We start from the raw sequence: 21241 nt of genomic DNA, 5'->3' as shown, positions 1-21241 counted from the left end.
AAGCATGCAAAATGGGTAGAGTTCCTAGAGCAATTTCCATATGTTATCAAATGCAAAAAGGGAAAAACCATTGTGGTTGCAGATGCTTTTTCTAGGACACACGCATTGCTTTCTTCTCTCGGAGCTCAAATTTTAGGATTTGATAACATAAGGGAATTGTTTGTTTCTGATGAATACTTCTCTCCCATTTATGCTAGTTGTGGGCATAAGTCCCAAGATGGATTCTACATTGCTATGGGGTATTTGTTCAAGGAGGGAAGGTTTTGCATATCCCAAGGATCCATTAGAAAGTTGTTGGTCAAAGAAAGCCATGAAGATGAGCTAATGGGGCATTTTGGAATTGATAAGACTCTTGTCTTCCTCAAGGAAAAATTCTTTGGCCCCATATGAAAAAAGATGCCTATAGGTATTATACTAGGTGTGTGGCTTGTTTACAAGCCAAGTCTAGGGTGATGCCTCAAGGGCTATACACACCGTTACCCATTCCATATGCACCCTGGGTAGATATTAGTATAGACTTGTCCGTGGGCTTCCTAAGACCCAGAGGGGTGTAGACTCTATCTTTGTGGTGGTGGATAGGTTTATCAAGATGGCACATTTCATACCATGCCACAAGGTAGATGATGCTAGTCACATCTCAAGACTCTTCTTTAGAGAAGTTGTGAGACTTCATGGTTTTTCTAAGACTATTATTGTGTCTGATAGAGATGCTAAGTTCCTTAACCATTTTTGGAAAACTTTATGGGCTAAGCTAGGAACTAAGCTCTTTTTCTCCACCACTTGTCACCCACAGATTGATGGGCAGATAGAGGTAGTAAATAGATCTCTATCCACATTGTTAAGGGCTCTCCTAAAAGGCAATCACAAGTCTTGGGATGAGTACCTTCCTCATGTGGAGTTTGCCTATAACAAGGGGGTTCATAGAACTACTTGGCAATCACCTTTTGAGGTTGTCTATAGGTTCAATCCTCTCACACCTTTGGATCTAATTCCCCTTCCACTTGACACTTCTTTTATACATAAAGATGGGATATCTAGGTAAGAGTTTATGAAGAAATTACATGAGAGGGTTAAGAACCAAATAGAGAACCAAATAAAGGTGTATGTAGCTAAAGGCAATAGAGGAAGGAAGGAATTGGTGCTTAATGAAAGGGATTGGATTTGGCTCCATCTTAAGAAGGATAGGTTTCCTACTAAGAGAAAGTCCAAACTTAGCCCCAAAGGTGATGGCCCTTTTCAGGTCTTGTAGAGGATCAACAACAATGCTTATAGGCTAGACCTCCCAAAAGAGTATTGAGTTAGTAACACCTTTAACATTATTGATTTGGTTCCTTTTGTAGGTGTAGCTGATTTAGATGATGAGTAGTCTATAGATGTAAGGACAAATCCTCTTCAAGAGGGAGGGGATGATGCAATCCTCCCAAGGAGGGGACCCATCACCAAAGCCATGGCTAGGAGATTCCAAGAGGATTGGGTCAAAGATGCAGGAGAAGGCTCTAGGGTTCTCATAAGCCTTAGGGTAAATTTTGAGCGCATGGGCTAAGTATGAGCCCACTTATCTTTGTACATATTAGATTAGGGTTTCATTATTTTGGGTCTTGTATTTAGGGCTTCACAGTGTAAGGAGGATACCCTAGTAATGTAGGATTTTTCAACCCTTGTATTTTAGGGCACCTAGACTAGTTTTTGTATTAGGGGTAGTTTTGTAATTTCACATGCATTAAGTGCACTATTTGATATGTGTGTTGGGAGAGAAATTTAAAATTAAAATTACGACCAGCCTAAGGGGGAGGTGAGCATTTGCTTGCTACACCCCATTACCACATCATATAGTCATACTTTGTGCATGTCCTTCATGCTTTACATGCCTCATGACACCTAAGTATACTTAATGGAGAATCTTGGACTTGATCTTGGATTAGTGGGCTAAACCATAGCTGAAATTCACTAATCATAATTAGTGAAATTTTGGCTCCATATTTGGCTCCACAAATTCAAGTGAAAATGGTTTAACAACTTTCATAAAATGGTTTAACAGAAGCAAAAATGGTTTAGCAGCTCTCAGAAAAGTTTGAATTTGAATTTTAAAAGGTGTAATCGATTACCACTATTGTGTAATCGATTACCAGTCACGAAAAGTTTTGAAATTCAAGCTGAAGAGTCATGACTCCTCAAAATTAATTGTGTAATTGATTACCACAGACCTGTAATCGATTACCAGTGAGGAAACTTTGAAAATAACTCTAAAAAGTCACAACTCTTCACAAGTTTTTTGAAAGGTCACCAAAGGCCTATAAATATGTGACTTGTATTCGAAATTCTTTAGAGTTTTTCAAAACATTCATTGTCCTATCCTCTCACAAGAAAATATTTTGCCAAACCCTTGCAAAATCATTAAGGATTCTTATAAGTTCTTCAAGTTGTATCATTCTTCTCTAAAAGAGAGAAAAACAATCTTTTGTACTTCAAAGCAATCAATTGTTAATCAAGAGGCAGTGAGTCTCTTGATTTGTAAAGTTTTCTGAACACAGGGGAAGGGTATCCCTGGGTGGTTTAGAAGTTGTAAAGGGATTTACAAGTTAGTGAAAATCTCAAGTGGTTTACTTGAGGACTGGACGTAGGCACAGGACGTGACCGAACCAGTATAAAATTGAGTTTGTAATCCTCTCTTCCCTAAACTCTTTTACTTTATTGCAATTTAATTTTACTTTGCATATTTAAAGAAGCATCAAGTAAATTGTTTATTACTTCTTTTCTGCATATTTCTTTTAAAAAGAGAATTAAAACTTGTTAGGGGAAATTTTTTAAACTTAATTCACCCCTCCTCTTAAGTTATTGAGGCCACTTGTTTAACAGAAGCAAAACCCTGTGCTTAGCTAAGCATGGGTCATATTTACTCATGAACAACCTTCCAAGCATGAGGCATGCATATTGGTTAACGCTGCAAACTTTAAGCATGACCCCTTGCATACTTAAGCATGAGCCATGCTTACTCATGCATAACCCTCCCAGCATGAGGCGTGCATAATGGTCAGTGCTCCAAACTTTAAGCATGACCCCTTGCATACTTAAGCATGAGCCATGCTTACTCATGCATAACCCTCCCAGCATGAGGCGTGCATAATGGTCAGTGCTCCAAACTTTAAGCATGACATCGTGCATACTTAAGCATGCCTTGCGTGACAAAATTGATCTCTTTGCTTATAAATAACTTAGGTTTTGGTTGTAAATGACCTTTTTCTTAATTTTCAAATTTAGGGGGAAGAGTATTTTCAAACCATAGGCTGATGATTAATTTAAGATACAATCGGCGATTAATTATTAACATAAGGTTCTTCATTAAAATTAGAATTAGAGGGAAATGGGTACATGCGAATTCATAATCTGGGTTTGTCTTCAATTGTACATCTCTTTCTTAGAAACTATTGCTTAGTTTAATTTATATTTCTGTGTTACCATTGGTGAAACACTTTTAACACAAGATATAACCCTCCCCCCCCCCCCAAAAAAAATATTTAGTTTTTGTAATTTGGAATCTTTTGTAACGCAACTGGTTTCTAGGGTATGATATCTGAAATTTTGAGTCCATGATGCTATTGCGTAAGGTACACTTGCCCTCGTGCGAGTACTTATTTTACACACCAATACCCTATGCAATAGTAATAGAGGACCTAAGCCTGGATATCAAATCCAAAAGATCAGTTGTGTTCCCAAATAATCAATTTTATTAACTAAGTAATTAAGAAAAGATTTGTTTTGACTAATTATAACAAGATTCTTTCAATTGTCAATTGTTGGCATCCAAAAATCAATTACTAGTCATTGGTTGTAGTCTAGTAGCGCTTTTTTCCTTAAAGAAAACCTAATTGGTCCTTAACGTATTTAATTTAAGTCAAAAGATTAAGTTTGAAGATGAGGGTGATTAATCTATTTCCCAATTGATCATCAAAGATTACCCAACTAGTTTGGTAATTTTGTTTGGTGTAAAACATTTCCTTCTTAGATCTACCAATTACAAACATATATATGATAATTACTATGCAATTGATTAAATATTAGAATGACTTTTTCCAAATAAGAGTTAAAATGTAAGGAATAAAATCAATTGATTGAGTAACATCAAGAATCTTATTAAAATTAAGAAAGGGTTTAAGACACGATTGCATCATAATCCTTGAATTGGAAAGACTAGCCACTCGTAGTCATGGATACACTAGAAATCCATAAGAGAAACACAATCATACTAAAAGGGTTGAAAGTCGGGCGAGGAACCTTCCCAATTGATCTCCGTGCTTTACTGTGGCTAAGGACTCTCACACGTTACTCTTGCCTCTCAGAACTCTCAAAATCACAAAAGAATAAAAGACTGAAGAAAAAGAGGCCTTCAATATCTATTTATAATATTCTAGCAAGTGATCTTATGTTTTCAATCTTTTCTCAATTAGTCTTTATTAGTTATCTTTGACAAGCCATCTTATCCTTGCACTATTTCCCTAAAGATAACTCTCCGATTAGGCGCATACAAAATTACCATGCACGTACCAAATTCACCACAACTGTGGTTAGTTCATCACAACTATGATAAAAGTTCAAAACCAAATCGATGTTCAACTATGATGAAACCATCACGACCATGTTAAAATCTATGATCATACTAAATCTTGACTTCGCATACAAAATCGTCTGTTCCATACAAAATTCATCATGGCCTTGATTCTTTAGCTTTTGCCTGTTTTGAGTCATTTTCCCTTAAAACACTCCCTTGATCATCTGTCTAACTAACATAACTAGCTACAAATCGTGAGTTTTGCCAACAATTTATATCACAAATGCATGTGATAGGCCTAGAATTATACATAAAAAGGTGATCAAAGTCCGATTTATCATTTATCCAGGGGTTGTTTGTGATTGTCTTATTTTGTGAAACTTTGCTTTTGCCTTGGATAATTCTTATGTGGCGGATTTGGGCATTGATGAAGACTCGCATGTAAGAGTTATATGAAGCAATTTTCTGACATGCCATAAATTGTTTAATGACTTATAAACAAGTAAATTAAACATTTTCAAGAGGATTTGAACCACCAAAAAACAATCGTTATCATTGTTTAACACATGTCACGCACTTCAACTGCTACATATTTAAAAGCACACTTGACATTAAGGACTAAAAACATAAACAAACTAAAACATTAGGGACTAAGACTAATCAAAATTTTGTTTAGGGACTAAAAGTGAAAATCCGAAAAAGTTTAGGAACCAAAAACATAGTTTACCTTTTTGTTAATTTAGAACAATTTTAAAAGTAGTTTATAATAAAAAAATTAATAAATAAATCAAAAGTTACTTGAAAGTTTTTTCTTTTTAGGTTAAAATTGGTTTAAGAGAGCGAGTAAAGACTAAAAACAAAGAGAAAAAAGAGTACACAAGATGATTCTTATAAATTCAAAATCAATGAAGGAAGGTCCTTTGATATGCTACCAAAAGTGCATGTGCTCTAGTAACAGATTATCGTTCTATTCTCAGAAATTGTGTAGTTAACTTTGTAATTATCACAATTTAAACTAAATTAAACAAAAGGAAAAGTTAAAATGGAATTAATTTAGAGAAAAACATTTAAGAATGATTTTACAATAATTAAATTGGATCAATTCAAATTTAGTAGGCTTCCTAGAATTGGGGTTAGACATTAAGACTTTTTATTAATCTAATATTCTTATTTCAATATTCTTGTCAATTCTCTTTGAAGACAAATTAATATAAGGTAATTTTTGTCTCTATTTTCTTGTAGCTATGCTCAATTAGACCATTTATTTATGTTTTTTACTAATTTGTTTTACCCTCTTATGATTAAGTCTACTGTGGTAACTTAGAACATGAGTTCCTCTCTAATAGATTCAATAGTAAGATTCACTTGGTAATTCCCTATTATGAAAATGGTAGTTAAGCGTTTTGCATAAATAAATTAATAAGAGAAGACTAAAAAAGAGAATTAAGAAAACATCAAAACAATAGATTTGCATCAATACAGTTCAAGGGTTATGCCCCAATCCTAAAACAAGGAAGCTACTCACGCGTAGCCGTAGAAACTAAAATAAGGACAATAAAAACATCTACTTCACTCCCTAAGCCGCCAATACACAATGTTTCCAAAACCCTATTTTGAAAGTTAAGGTATAATTAAGGTCTAAGCTCAACTTATAAGAAAAGGTTTGAGTCCAACCAAACAAAAATAGAAAAATAAATATTTTAGAGTGTGGTTGGTTTGTATTTTCATTTTCTGTTCTCATTTTTTGAAAACTGTTTTTATTTTCAAAAGATTAGAATTCTAAAAACATATTTGGTTTGATTTCTTGTTTTCTGCTTTCAAAAAATAAAAACACTGAAAATGCATTTTCAAAAGGAAATATATTTTTAGATTTGCTTAAAAATACATTCCATGCCACCACTTTTTCATTTTACCCAAAATAAGGTTCCGGGTTAACCGAAAACGAAATTTTATTGTTTTCAGTTTTTGGTTCGTTTGGAAAAATATTTTCACTGAAAATGAAAATTGAAATCCAACCAAACAAATTTTCATCACCATTTTCTATTTCCAGTGAAAATAAAAACAGAAAACAATCAAACTAAACATCCCCTTAAATTCTCTATTCTCAATGTCATGACTATGATGTCAATAAGGATTTTATCATGATTGTCCTTGGTTATATTTTTAACTTTTTCATCAATTTTGATTCATTATTTGGATCCTGTTATCAATTTTGGATATATTTAATGAAAACTAAATCTAACAAAATAATTTAGTTAATTAAAATATAAAAAATAAACCTATGCAAAAATTAAGGATTGAATAAATATTTTTTAAAATGCGAGGACTAAAATCATGAAAAAGTTTAAAAAAAATTAAAATGATGGATTAAAAATTAAAGAGAAACAAAATTAATTTAGGAAAATGAATATAATGATGTTTTAAAATTTTAAAACTGAATAATAATTCTTTTGATAAATTAACTTAACGATAATTAAAAAAATGGTTAATATAATACTCTACTCTTTTCGGTTGACTCTGTAACTACTGTGATCTGTTTATATAATTTTACTAACTTTTATTTTTATACTCAGTTTATCCATTTGATTCTCTGCAAACGAATGGCTGTGACAAAGCGACCTTGCCCTTAGTCACCATTCTTCAACTGATTCGAACGAGCCTCAGTGGAAGAAGGTAAGAACTTAGAACCCATCTTATGCTGCTTCCTCAATTATTCCTGTGACTAATTATTTGAAAGTGGGTTTTCCTCTTTGGCTTCAAATTTATGAGAAATGATTAGCACTTGGCCCTTCAAAGTCAACCACTTGGTGGTTCCTTGCTTTGAAATAGGCCCTTCTGGTGTTACTGATCTGAATAGGAGAAGGAGGGTGAAACAGGGTATTATTTTTTCTGTTTCTCATAGTTCAAAAGTTAGTGTTTCTCAATGTTCAAGAGGGTATGGGACTGTGGTCTTTTCTGGACATGCAAAGTTGGATTTGAGATGTGGGATTTTGTTGGGATTCTCTAAACCCAAATTTGGTATCATTTTCAAGCCACACAAGAGTCATGTTGGAGACTTAGCTCCACCCTTGGGGTGGGCACTGGATGAGGAAGGCGTTGGGAGTGAATTGGTTGAGGAGAATATTGATTCTGATGATTCATCGGTTAACAGTGAGTCGAAGTGTGTAAACTCTTTGAATTTGGATCATGTTAAGGACAGTGACCATGAAGGAAAAATGCGTGGTGATGACAATAGCAAGGAAAGTGGTGGGAGTGAATTGGTTGAGGAGCAGACTGATTCTAATGATGCATCGGTTAACAGTGACTTGGAGGGTGTAATGTCTTTGAAATTGGATCAAGTTCAGGAGAGTGACTGTGAAGTAAAAATGCATGGTGATGACAATAGCAAGGAAGGTGCTGACGAAGAGTGTGATGGTAAGGTTGATGTGAGAGCACTTGCCCTGAGATTGCAGACCGTGAAGACAGTGGAGGACGTGGAGGAGATTCTTAAGGACAAGGGGGACTTGCCCCTGCAGGTGTTTTCGACGATAATCAGTGGTTTTAGTAAAGAGAAGAAAATGGATTCTGCATTGATTCTTTTCAACTGGATGAAGAAGAGGAAGATAGAAACCAATGGCTCTTATGGCCCCAACCTTTTCACATATAATGGTCTATTAGGTGTAGTCAAACAATCTGGTCAATTTGCAGAAATGGAAGCTATTCTTAATGAAATGGCTGAAGATGGAATTGCCTATAATGTTGTGACATATAACACCTTGATGGCAATTTACATTGAGAAAGGAGAGTGTGACAAAGCTCTCAATATGCTTGAGGAGATCCGTAGGAATGGCCTTACTCCATCCCCTGTATCCTATTCACAAGCCTTGTTGGCATATCGGAGGATGGAAGATGGCAATGGAGCTCTAAATTTCTTTGTTGAGTTTAGGGAAAAATACCATCAAGGTGAAATAGGAAAAGATGATGATGGAGAAGATTGGGAGAAAGAATTCATGAAGATAGAGAAGTTCACGATCCGTGTTTGTTATCAAGTAATGCGCTGTTGGCTTGTTAGTCGTGATAACTTGAGCAACAACGTGTTGAAGTTTCTTTTTGATATGGATAATGCTAGGATTCCACTACCGCAGGTTGATCTTGAGCGGCTTGCATGGGCTTGTACCCGTGAAGATCACTACATTGTTGTGAAAGAGCTGTACACCCGGATAAGAGGAAGGTATGATAAGATCAGCTTGTCTGTCTGCAACCATGCAATTTGGTTGATGGGAAAAGCAAAGAAATGGTGGGCAGCTTTGGAGATATATGAAGATTTATTGGACAAAGGGCCAAAACCAAATAACTTATCATATGAACTGATAGTCTCTCACTTCAATTTTCTTCTCAGTGCAGCCAAGAGGAAGGGAATTTGGAGATGGGGTGTTAAGTTGTTGAACAAGATGGAGGATAAAGGCCTGAAACCTGGAAGTAGGGAATGGAATGCAGTTCTTCTGGCCTGTTCTAAGGCTTCAGAAACTACTGCAGCGGTGCAAATATTCAAGAGAATGGTGGAAAATGGTGAAAAGCCCACTATAATATCATATGGGGCTTTATTGAGTGCTCTTGAAAAGGGAAAACTCTATGATGATGCTCTCCGTGTGTGGAACCATATGGTCAAGGTTGGGGTTGAACCAAATGCATATGCCTACACAATTATGGCTTCGATTTATACTGCCCAAGGAAATTTTAATAGGGTTGATGCCATCATTCAGGAGATGGTAACATTAGGAATTGAGGTAACAGTGGTGACATACAATGCAATAATCACTGGCTGTGCACGTAATGGTATGAGCAGTGCAGCGTACGAATGGTTTCACCGAATGAAAGTTCAGAACATCTCTCCCAATGAGATAACTTATGAAATGCTGATTGAGGCCCTTGCAAATGATGGAAAGCCAAGGCTGGCATATCAATTATACACGAGAGCTAAAAACGAAGGCCTTACCCTCTCTTCAAAAGCTTACGATGCAGTTGTCCAATCCTCACAGGCTAATGGTGCAACCATTGAATTAGGTCTTTTAGGACCTCGCCCTGCTGATAAAAAGAAGAAAGTGCAAATTAGAAAAACATTGAATGAATTCTACAACTTAGCTGGTGTTCCCAAAAGAAGTCAACCGTTTGATAGAAGTGAAATTTATCACTCACAGACACAAGAAAATCCATAAAGAATTTATAGTACATTTAAATTACCATAGTCAAATATTATGTAACCTCTGTACATTCTGCTGTCATAGCTTGAGATTTTTTGTATCCGTAGGCCAAGAAGGTAAAAGAATCACAGTCATGTTTTCTTCCACTACTGTTAGCAAAATAGAGATGCAACCCTTTTTTGCGGAACTTTTTTAGATTATGGCTCAAATTCTACTCAAATATTTGGGAGGACATAGAAGTTTGTTCCTCTTGAGAATTTTTTGTGTTTCAATGTGTGTTTTCTCTTATTGAGATTTAAAGTCAAAACAACTGTTTAAAAGTGATGACATGATGTTTGTCTTGCTTCTTTTTAAATTTGTTAATCAGAGGATAATAATTAAATCCTTTACATATTTAGTTTTTGCAACTGATTTAAAGATTACATTTAGCAATCTTTTATGTCACTTTGTTCAATTATTGTTTTTAGTATCATATTAATCTTTGCCAGTTTTTCCAATTGGTGCTTTTATGTTTTTCTTTCATGTTAATGAAACATTTATTGGCAGTGTAATTTTTCACACCTGTTTGCTCAGAAGTTTTACACACCTTATTTGACAGAATTGTTAGCTCAAATGTGCTCATTCACAGTTAGACATGACCTACAGTATTAAGTCCATAGTATTGAATCCATAAAAAGCACAACTCAAAATATGAAGGAGTATCAGTTAATTCCAGTTCCCGTATCCACATCACTACGCAGAAGGAAAAATTGATCATCATAGAGCTTATGAAAATAGTTTATGATATATTTATAAGTTGTATTTAACTTATTTTAATAGGTTCTCTACGATAACTTCTGAAAACAACTAACAATTTATATAAAATCAATTTAACTTTATTTCTCCCTCGATTATAAAATCAATCTATACATAATTACTTATATAATAAGTATTTATTCAATAATACCTTAATCAAGTTGTTTATCAAAACGGTTTCTTGATATTTAATATTTATAATATATAGTTCATTACTTTTTAAAACTTATTATTTTCTCAAATAATATAATAAAATATAGATATTGATACCATCAATCCTCCATTTTTTTTTATATTGAATTTGGAAAATTGAATGCAGCTTTTTTACCATACATCGAAAATTATTATTTTTATTAAATTAGTACTTTATGGTGATTCCTTTGTTGCACTTAAAAATCACGTGAAACTGTAAATGAAGCAACACTGAATCTCCTTGATATCGATGTGAAAAAGCTTGAACATGCTTGGGGGGAGAATGTTCAATTCTAGGTAGTTTTCCCAATGGACTCATTGATCTCGTGAGAAGTACAGCAAGACATGACTACAATGTTATGCGGTCTCCAACTGAAATCTTTTTTATGGCAGCATTTTGCTAAAATGTGCTCATCGTAAACTAGGTCAGATATTATAGTTAGAGAAAATAGTCTGGGCATCAACAGGATATATTTTTTTTTCGCTCTCATCTAATCAAATTGTATGATATTTTTTTATTTTATTTTATTTTTACAATAAATGTCGTACCAATTATAATTTCTAATTGGTTAACAGTACAAAAAATTTACACTGATAATACATTGAAATTAAACTCTTACTATTATTGTCAATTACACTTCAATTTTCTATCCAAAATGGACTGGAAAATAAACCTATGACATAAGATTTGTCAATTACATGGTATTCTCATCATGAATTTTCTAAGTCTCTTGCAACATGTTGTGACCCTTGAGCAGATCCGTTAGCTCTTGTCCCCTTGAATGATTTTAAACTAATCAACCGAGCAAAGGCACTCTTTGATCTGGTCATTATTGGACCTCCACTTTTCTCCTTCAGATCATCAGATAACGATCTTACAAGATCGTTGAAGCGTCGCTTGAAGGTTGGGAACCTTGACATGGATTTGGTGATTCCTTGCAGTCTGTATACAAATGGAAACAAAATGAGACAGAAAACCTTAACATGCAAATTTTGCATTAGGTATACTAACCCATTTGAAGTGAAAGCATGTTCGGGAAAAAAAAAAAAGACAAAAAAGTGAATGTAAATTTTGCATTAGGTATACTAACCCATTTTGGATTAATTAGCTTCTAGCATGAGTGTTTTTCATGAGATAAGTACTTGATTCCTAAGTTACAATAAAAGCCCTTAAAAGTTTATAGGTGTTTAGGTTAAAGTTGGATGGGGGGGGTAGTATTTGAAAAAGTTGAGGTTCATAAATTTGATTTTAGCATATGTAAAAAGTGTGATTCATTGTATTTCCTTAATTTTTTTTCTCCTTTGAACTAGCTTTGAGTGCTACTACAAACTTGTTTTTTCCGATCATAAACAATTTCAAGTCAAAATCAAGTTTAAAAGTGCTTGCCCAAATAAACACACCAAGCAAGTTTTGGTCTATTCAGTACCTTCTGGCCAATGCCTCCAGTTCTGCACGTTTGACGTCCGATTCAGGTGCAGGGCCAACGCTAGACTTTTTCAGTCTCTCTGCATCACCACCCAAGAGAACTAATTTGCAGAGGTAGTCCTCTTCTGAGGCAGAAAGATTTTCAGCTTTGATTTGCTCCTTAATGATCAAAAGGGGATTAACGAACCAGTCAAAAAATGTCTCCCTTGGTCTGTTTGTGATAGTTAGTTCAGTTTCATCACCTACATTGAGGAAGTGATCAAAATGGTTGCTTCAAAATGGTTAAAAGAAAATAATCTCAAAAAGAGAAAAGTTGAAGGGTTCCACTTACTAATCATTATACCAACGGAATTTAATTTTGCAGAGCGCAAGAGTCCCTGGACTAAGCAATATGCTGGCAAACCAATACTAATGACTCTACTCCCATTACCAGATTTGGCTTCTTCTATGTCTTCTCTTGTAATTATACCTTCAGAAACCATTTTTTCTCCAACATGGAAACATTCCTTGAATAAGGCATCCAACAGCTACACAATTCATGAACAATATTTATTTACTATAGACCGTCAAAGCCGCAAAAACAGGAACATCCAAGGAAGATAAAGGTGATATTTTGAGTCTTGTTGTTCAACACAAAATACCACAAAGAATACCTCAAATGATTTCAACTCAGCAATATTGTTGTTCTTCATTGAAGATGTGCGAGAAGGAGCCTTTCGGAAGGAGCTGGGTCTTGAAACGGAATTTGAATTAGAAGTTCTTTGCGATGCATCAACATCTTTTCGAAACTGGGGCCTATTAGAATTCAGATATCAAATGCATAAGAACATAATATAAAAGCCTTAATTGCAAGTCACAGTGATAAATACATTGGAGCAGAAAAAAAAACCTAGGGAAGCAGGATCCTTCCGGCATGTCAAGAATATCATTGCTGTATTCATCATAAATGGCCGAAGCTGCAATAACGTATGAAAGGCCAAACAAGAAGGAAGACTCCTGCATTTAAAAGAACAAATAAACAGTGAGATAGTTAGGAAACCAGCAGCCAGGTGTGGACAGGAAACAGATTTTATTTTATTCGCACAATCACACAGGAGTCACCTTCCACTGTTATAGGTTAATAAAACAACAGAAGAATATCAATACTAAAGGATATTATAATCAGAAAATGGAAAAGCCTGACAGATCAACTAGATGCAATTTCTATACCACCCAAATCAGTCAAGAGGACTAAGTTAGTACACACTTACAGATACCAACCTCTTAGCCTTCCCACTACATTCAGCCCACTAATCCATAACAAACTCCCCTTTTATCTCTCCCTCTTCCTTGCCATTTAAAAGCATTCTGTTACTACAAATATACAACATCTTTTCTCACTCTACCTCTCCTTGCTCACATGTTTCTTCTTCCTAGTGCTATACGTGAGCAATGGGTGTCTATCAATCTCTGCCAACACTTTCACCATGCCCTCAAGGTGAAATTCAAAGATATTGTCCCATGATCTTGCACTGATTGAGCACCCCCTGTTTACCATCATGTCCTGTTTCATCTGCAGCACATTGCAAGATGTACTTTTAGCTCCCACTTCCCTGAAAGTGCAGATGCTAGTGGTTGACGCTCTGACAATTCTAGCTACTACTTTAAAATGAAAAATGGAAGACAAATCAGCATGACTGCATTCTAGAAGTTTCAGCCTACAAGCAACCTGCTCTATCCTCAATCACCAGTATCACCACCTCTAAAAGAAGGTAAAATCTTGGATTTAGCTTCTCATTATTATTAGCCAAACTCCTGATTTTATATACGACTAAACCTTTAAGTAGACTAAGTCTCCAGGCACCTCACATCCCTTCTATCTGAATCAGTGTACTGCTTCATTTTTTTATGAGCCAGGACCAAATATGATTTGAGCTCATCTAACACTACATTCCTTTTAGCCACCAACTGGTTAGTTTCTACTATTGATAAATCTTCTGTATATTCGAGCAATATTGGAGGGTCTCTTCCATATAAGGTCCTAAAAGTAGAAATTTAGCAGAAATGTGGTGGTTAGCATTGTACTAGAACTCAACACAACTGACTAAGCCAGCAGGGACACTGATTAGGTTTAGAACCTGTAAAGCATCTCAGATACATTGACAATTTCTGTATGTCCAATTGTACATCCAACAGTGAATGATAGGCAGAGCTGAAATTTAGATTGGTTCCTGCCTGTTTAAATAGTTCAGTCCAAAATTGTCTAATAAAAGTGTGACATCTTTCTGAAACTATGGTGGAAAGAAATCCATGAAGCCAGTGGCGGATCCACATTGTTGGGTGTGGGGGCAATTGCCCCCACAAGATTTTTTTTTACATGGATATATATAATAACATTTATTTTTTGTGGCCATAAAAAATTAGTTGTCTCCATAAAATATTTTTTCTTTAAATGAATGTAAGATGTTATAAGAAATAAAAGAGAGAATAAATTGATATTAATTTTATCATTTTACCTTTTCAATTTTTTTATAATATTGACAATGAAAAAAACATACAATATTTTTAAAATAAGAAAATGTGTAAAGAGTAATTATAATTTGGTAAAACATAGGTATTTTAGATTTTTTTTTCCCCTACACATTGTGTATTTTGTAAAAATTTGTAATATTTTTCTTCTATGAAAATATTTAAAAAAAAAAAAAACATTTGCCCCCACTAGAAAAAATTTCTGGATCCGCCACTGCATGAATCCATGCAACTTGTTTAATAAGTCAGCAACCTCTTTAGCAGAAAGTGGGTTGCAATGTGGTAAAAAAATGACATACTTTTATAAGTTGATCCACTACCACCAAAATGGTATCCATCCTTAAGACTTTAGGAAGTTCTCCAATAAAATCCAATGTAAACGTCACAGCACACCTATGTAGTATTGGAAAAGGCTGCAAAAGACCAGCACGAGATAGAGCTGGTATTAAAGACCAGCAGGAGATAAAGCTTGGTACATGTTCCTCAGGCAAGTGTTAAAGGAAAGCAAAATAGATTTTAATATTACCCTTCATGCCTTCTCAATACAAAATGCCAGCAATTCTCTTGTGATCTATAGTTTCAATAAAATTGCCTATCAAGTGGACAGGTGTCTATGCTTCGTTAAATTGTTTCCTGCTTGATGCATTCCTTTTTTGTATTGCTGAATTGATTTTGCCTTACTCTGTAACACACAGAACAGCCCCTAGTAACTTTAAAATACCACAAATGCCCACGCACACAAGTAGTGCACAACTTCTTGAGGATGGTAGGTATGAGAAGAGTTTAAGATTTTTGGTAGAGAAATTTAGTTAACTCGCTTTAAAACTTATTTCTTTATAGACTCAGCTAGTCTCCTGCAAATTAACTTTAACTTCCTTGAGCCCTCTTCACCCACCATTAAGAAGAATATCGATCAACTATTTCTCTGTGATTTCCCATTTTCCATCTCCAAACCATTTCTGGATGGTGATGAAGGACAATTTTGGGCCTTTACAAGATGTATACCACTACACATCTCTCTTAGGAAATGGTAAACCTGCATCTTCTCTCCCAAGTAATAATGTTGATCATGGCTTACCAAACAACATCTGCAACTGCTTGTGCTGTGCACTGACCAACAAACAGTAGACAGAACAAAAGTTGAACTGTGATTCAGGTTCTTGTGTTATTCTGCTGTTGTTTCCACTAACCATGCAGAAATGGCAGTGCTAATTTTTATTAGTTGAACAATGTTTCAAATGCAATTTTCAAGTTCTATCTATCATACACTATTTATGATCCTATCCATCAACAATGTATGCTTGAAATGGCAAAGCCTTAACAGCTCAAGGTTCATATTTGTATTAGGGTACAGTTGGACACCAAGTACTTAGTATAGGCCTTCACCTTTTACATGAATCATCCAAATACATGGCATATTAGCCTAATATGAACTGGGAATTGGGTGCTGTGATATGACAACCAACAATAAATGTTGAAACTAAGTTAGTTTGCCATCCAAATCCCCAGTGTTGCTTCCACAATTTAGCATTGACCTTCTTTTCAATAGCAACCAGTCTAGAAAATCATAGGGCAGTCAAGTAATAGTAAGCCTACCACCAAACTGCTATATATTTGTAATTGTCTAACCCAAGTATATCATGATTGGATATAATAACGATAGTAGTATAGTACAACTCGGGAGTGAAAAGATATGAGGATTGACCTGATAAGCAACAACGCCTGCATAGGCACCAAGAAAGAAACTTGCTAACATGGATGCCAAAATTGCCCCAGCAACAGCCAATGGCCACAAAAGGATAGCAAGACCCGCAAAAGGTACACATATGGTCTCCAGGAAAGGGCCTTCACGGCCAATAAGGTCATGAAACAATCGATGCCACCCCTTAAATAGCATGTATGGACCCTTGCATAGGGCAACAAATGATATAACTGGCACATCGACAATGATTCCAATAACTGAAGCTATTAAAGCACCAGGAATATAAAGTAGCCTGCATTAAAGCAGAAAAAAAATCAAAATAAGTCATAGCACAAATCTCGTGTCTGAGTTGTCTGACAACATCATATTTGACACATTATGACTGGTGTTTGTCTAAAATTCCTTTTCATAGTCACATTTTGTCGTGCTTTTATGTTCCCAAAAAACAGCAATTCTTATTTTTTTTTTCAAAGTACAGTTGAATATTCTTATGTGATGTAAATCTATCATAAACTAAAGATACAACTAGCACACAAAACACATAAGAAAGAAGAACACAATTAAACAAATTAGTTACATCTGGTTCACCATATATTGGTTGACCAAAAACCAGAGAAAATTTTGAAAGAACAATTAACTGATAATCACTTTGGTTATTAAAGTTTCTATACTTTGGTTTCTACTTTTTACTGAAATGTCACCAAAGCCAGAAGATATCCCACAAAAAGAATTGTCATTCTTTAAGATTCTATCCAAGACCAATGTCTTCTGTCAAAATTTTCAAATGATATAATCAAGCTTGCTAATAACTTCCACATGCAAATGATAGAAGATTTAAATAACCTGACCAACACAGTTTAGTAAGTATGAAATACAGTAGAGATGTTACCTCTGATTTCAGTAGTTAAGTTTTCAAAAGATAGCAATCTACAGGAAGTCCAACAGACCTATAGTTTGTGAAACCATTCTGTCTTCTCAAATTGAAGGAAAATTGATATTTTTTATTTTGTTTCAATTTAACATTCACAATTCGCAGCTCCTTTAATTTCAAAGTAAAAATAAAATAACTAGTATTCAAGTTGATAACATATTGTCTACACAACTAAGGTTTAAACTTTAAAATTTAAAAAGCTTTAAAGTGTAAAAGTGTGACCTACAAACACAATCTCTCTTCAAAAATGGGAAAAAAATGGAGCCCTGAACCAAAAGAAAAAACTTAACAACTATTAACTCCTGATAGACATGATTGACAATTTGGCATTACTATTAAGTGACACTTTCAATCAAACAGATCTTTATGAACATAAAATTTGGATCTGGATACAAATACAAAAAAACCCCGAGAAATGCCTTAAACACATAAGAGTGGCCCACACAAGGCTCCAACTGAGAAGGGTCAAGGGAGAGTAGGTGTATGCAGCCTTACCCCTGGAAAGTATAGAGACTGTTTCCAGGTTTTCAACCAGTGGACTCCAGGTCAGAAGACAAAACCTTACTGTTGCACCAATGCTTGCCCTCACTTTAAAGACACAACACAAAAATAAACAAAATAGTGAGGCATACAATGAGCAAACCTGATCTCATAGTATTTTGCATCTGGAGGTCCTTTTTGTCGCAGGTCATCCATAACCGAGAAGTATGAATGGAAACAAACATCTTTTACATCCCTGACAACCATGCAGCTCTTTTCAACAGTGCTCCATGTACCATCCTGATGATTTAATATAAAGTTTCTGTAATTAATAACAACAGTAAAACAGATATAACAAGCATTTTAAGAACACAAAATGAAACATAGTACACATACAATGAAACAGTGGTAAAATTTGACATCTTTTCCTTCCTCTACAGCTTCTAAAGTAGCAAATATGGGTGAAAGAAATCCATAGGCTGCTCCACCAACAATACTTCCAAGAATACCAACAATCGGATACACAACCAACAGCACTGGTAGTACACATAGGCCAATAACAAGCTTCAGAATAGGCCCAAATTGTTTAGCTCTGTCCGTTAGGGAAATCACTATGAGAAAGTAATCACAATTTCATAGCACATGGATAGAACAGTAAGCAAAAACTTGCATGAGTGGCAGTCAAGGAAAGCACCTTACAACGCAGTAATATGTCCAAACAGAATGCACTATCCAAAGTCCAAGTATGATAGCAGTGTTCCCAGTTGCAATTATTAAGCATATCAAAGGGCAGAAAAGGATACCTGAAGTGATTGGCAGTTTGAGCAGTGGTAAGTAAGGTTTACAATCATTTTTTTTTTGCACAGCAAAAATCAATATATTATATATGAAGTTCAGTACTAGGTGTACTGAAAATACAGTTATGAATACAAGGCATAAAAAGCCTAAACCCCACTAGGAAGAATCAGTAGATAGGACATAATACAAAGCAAACCCATCCCCTTTAAGAAAATGCATCCTTCAGATTAGTTGACCAGAAATTAAAATGCAATTGAAATCCCTTCTCCACACACTTAAGCCAGGACCAGGTGTGGAATAATGCCTCGTCCATGACCTTTTCTGGATTGAAAGGCTGATTATTGAAAACCATGCCATTTCTGTGATGCCAAATGGACAAGGATAGGGCTATCCAGAGAAATTCCCATCTCTTGACTGTACAACTTGGCCTATTCCACTGAGAGAATTGCAGAAAGTGATTCTTTGGGTCAATGGGGAAAGGACCCACTCTATTAACCCATCTCATAGGCTCCCACCAAAGATTCTTTGCAGTAAGGTTTACAATCATACTCCTCACATAAAACCCTACCCTTAATTCTTCTCTAGTATAGTAAAGCATGACATACAAGAGCTATTATATATTCCATAGTGGAAACTGGAAAATGAAACAAGTACACAAACTGTTTAAATTCCTTGGTTAGTTGGTTTTGCCTAGAAATAAGTCCAAGTTGACCTTAAACTATTATATAGTTGGGTGTCATTCAAATTTATTCCTTTTTACTTCCAACTTTCAAAATTCTGTTTTCCTATGATATTAAATCTTCTGCAGCTGCGCTTATAAACAAATCCATAAAATTAATCAGTAACAAAACATACAAAATCCAATTATTTCCCCCAATAAGACACTTGAAGCATGATTCAAGGCGTGCTTGACAGCAATTAATTTAATAAAAACGAATAATTTGTCAACAAACATAGGTCACAAGGGAACATGTGTAAAACCCCACACCAGGCTGCACCCGATCACACCATTGGTTTAGGAAAAGAAAGTTCAATAAATTTTACATCAAAATCACTGAATATTTGACAAAATATAAATAGCCAAAAAAGTATATGCAAAGGTGGTCCATTAGTATTTCATTTCCTAAAATAACAGCCTAGAAATTGCCTCCATGATGTTCAACTTCAAAATCACTGAATATTTAACAAAATTATAAATAGCAAAAAAAGTATATGCAAAGGTGGTCCATTAGTATTTCATTTCCTGAAATAACAACCTAGAAATTGCCTCCGTGATGTTAAATTAAAGCATACTAAGAAACTCACAACCAAAACAACAAAATCGAAAAGAACACAGAACAGATCCATTGCCATTTACCTTTGATGGTGCCAAGAAGCAGAAGCCCAATGAAAAAAGGAAGAAACCGGATGAAACTCAACAAAGAAGCACAAAACCCCGTAGGAGGCTCCATTCACTCAGATTTCTGCAAAAGAACACTACAAACTCACACTTTCAGTTCCCCACTCACCACCCTCAAGTAGAAAAGATCCAATCTTTGCCCCCTTTAACCTTTACTCAGCACATAAGAAAGGTTTCAACCAAATACCCAGAAGCCAAAAACCGAATTTTCTAGCAGCACATAGCGATAAACATCCATGAAGACTCAAACTTGCCCTTTACTATGCTTCTGATAGTGGCCACAGAAACAAGTGGATCTTCCTGAACCCCCATTTTGTTGGTTTCTCCAACTCAATCACAGTAAAAAAAATCAACTTTGTCGACGAGGGTACAAGGGGAATGCGACCTTTCTGGCACTGTTGAAAATCTGAAGTCTTAAAAATCAGAGGAATATGAATGAAGCAATTTATATCACAAAAAGAATCAGTGTCACATAAATATACTTAGTCAAATCCTCATATTCCGATTCATTTCCACCTTTCCCTTTCCCTTGCTTCTATTACTAAAGATAGTGTGTACAAATTATTTATTTTTTCCTTTTTTGGTTAGGCTAAAGCAAAAGCAAGTCCTTGGTTTCTGTCTCTGCTGTATGCGTAGTGTTAATGTTAATGATGTTATGTTAGGTGTGGTTTTCTTTTGTTTTCTTAATTTTTCTACTAGAATAGGACCCAATTTTTGAGTCGAAGCAACCAGACACTTATTAGTGTGTGAATATGTGATCTTTTGGATGTTATAATTTGCGGGAAAATAATTGTGATCAAAAGTCACTGGAAAAAAAAAATAAGGAAACAAATATTATAGGTGTAATGTTTTTTTTTTTTTACATTCAAAAGATACTTTTAATAATGCATTTATTTATTTATTTATAAAAAAACAAAATGCTCACTGAGATTTATTTTTTACTTTTATTATTGAATGCAATTTATAATTGCTCTCATTAAATAACTTTTGGGTAAATTATATTTTCTTATAATTTTACACTTTTAAAAATATGTTTTACTTTTCTTGTCATTAAATTCTTTAATTTTTTTCGAGTCACTTATATTTGAGCGAGAGAGTTCTTTAAAAAAAAAACAGAAAGAGAAATGAAAAAAAGAAACACAAAAGAAAACGAGTAGAAAGTTAAATAATTAGGTAAATTATTCGGTAGCAAAAAGTTAAAATTTTCCGTTCTTTTTGTTTTGTTGTTGTAAAAAGGTAAAAGAATATATATATAATATGACATGAATACCTTTATAAAAAAAA

General features: G+C 34.7%; 2 protein-coding genes across 2 annotated transcripts; one reads left to right on the top strand and one right to left on the bottom strand.

Annotated features, from left to right (window-relative positions):
- Positions 1 to 7113: 7113 nt before the first annotated feature.
- LOC114400241 (pentatricopeptide repeat-containing protein At3g46610-like) lies at positions 7114 to 10053 on the top strand. The gene has a single exon (XM_028362586.1). The coding sequence runs from the start codon at positions 7318 to 7320 to the stop codon at positions 9739 to 9741; it is 2424 nt and encodes an 807-aa protein (XP_028218387.1). The 5' UTR covers positions 7114 to 7317; the 3' UTR covers positions 9742 to 10053.
- A 1152-nt stretch (positions 10054 to 11205) lies between these two features.
- On the bottom strand, positions 11206 to 20480 carry LOC114400460 (uncharacterized membrane protein At3g27390-like). The gene is made up of 10 exons (XM_028362916.1): positions 19916 to 20480; positions 18455 to 18563; positions 18157 to 18352; positions 17924 to 18060; positions 16353 to 16641; positions 13029 to 13135; positions 12793 to 12934; positions 12471 to 12666; positions 12141 to 12381; positions 11206 to 11656 (listed from the first exon to the last, which is right to left on the bottom strand). Exons 1-10 carry the CDS (start codon positions 20007 to 20009, stop codon positions 11425 to 11427), a joined length of 1743 nt encoding a protein of 580 aa, XP_028218717.1. The 5' UTR covers positions 20010 to 20480; the 3' UTR covers positions 11206 to 11424.
- Positions 20481 to 21241: the final 761 nt, after the last annotated feature.

This window comes from Glycine soja, chromosome 19 (genome assembly GCF_004193775.1).
Source record: "Glycine soja cultivar W05 chromosome 19, ASM419377v2, whole genome shotgun sequence".
NCBI lineage: Eukaryota > Viridiplantae > Streptophyta > Magnoliopsida > Fabales > Fabaceae > Glycine > Glycine soja.
The sequence above is the reverse complement of the archived record's forward strand: the minus strand, read 5'-3'. Positions and strand labels throughout refer to the sequence as shown.

Excerpts from the sequence above, each read along its gene's own strand:
- LOC114400241 (XM_028362586.1), top strand. The coding sequence starts at position 7,318 with ATGATTAGCACTTGGCCCTTCAAAGTCAACCACTTGGTGGTTCCTTGC.
- LOC114400460 (XM_028362916.1), bottom strand. The coding sequence starts at position 20,009 with ATGGAGCCTCCTACGGGGTTTTGTGCTTCTTTGTTGAGTTTCATCCGG. Across the intron at positions 18,353-18,454 it reads ACATATTACTGCGTTGTAAG|AGCTAAACAATTTGGGCCTA; the intron begins GTGCTTTCCTTG and ends CCTAACGGACAG. Across the intron at positions 13,136-16,352 it reads CAGGCGTTGTTGCTTATCAG|GAGTCTTCCTTCTTGTTTGG; the intron begins GTCAATCCTCAT and ends TTTTAAATGCAG.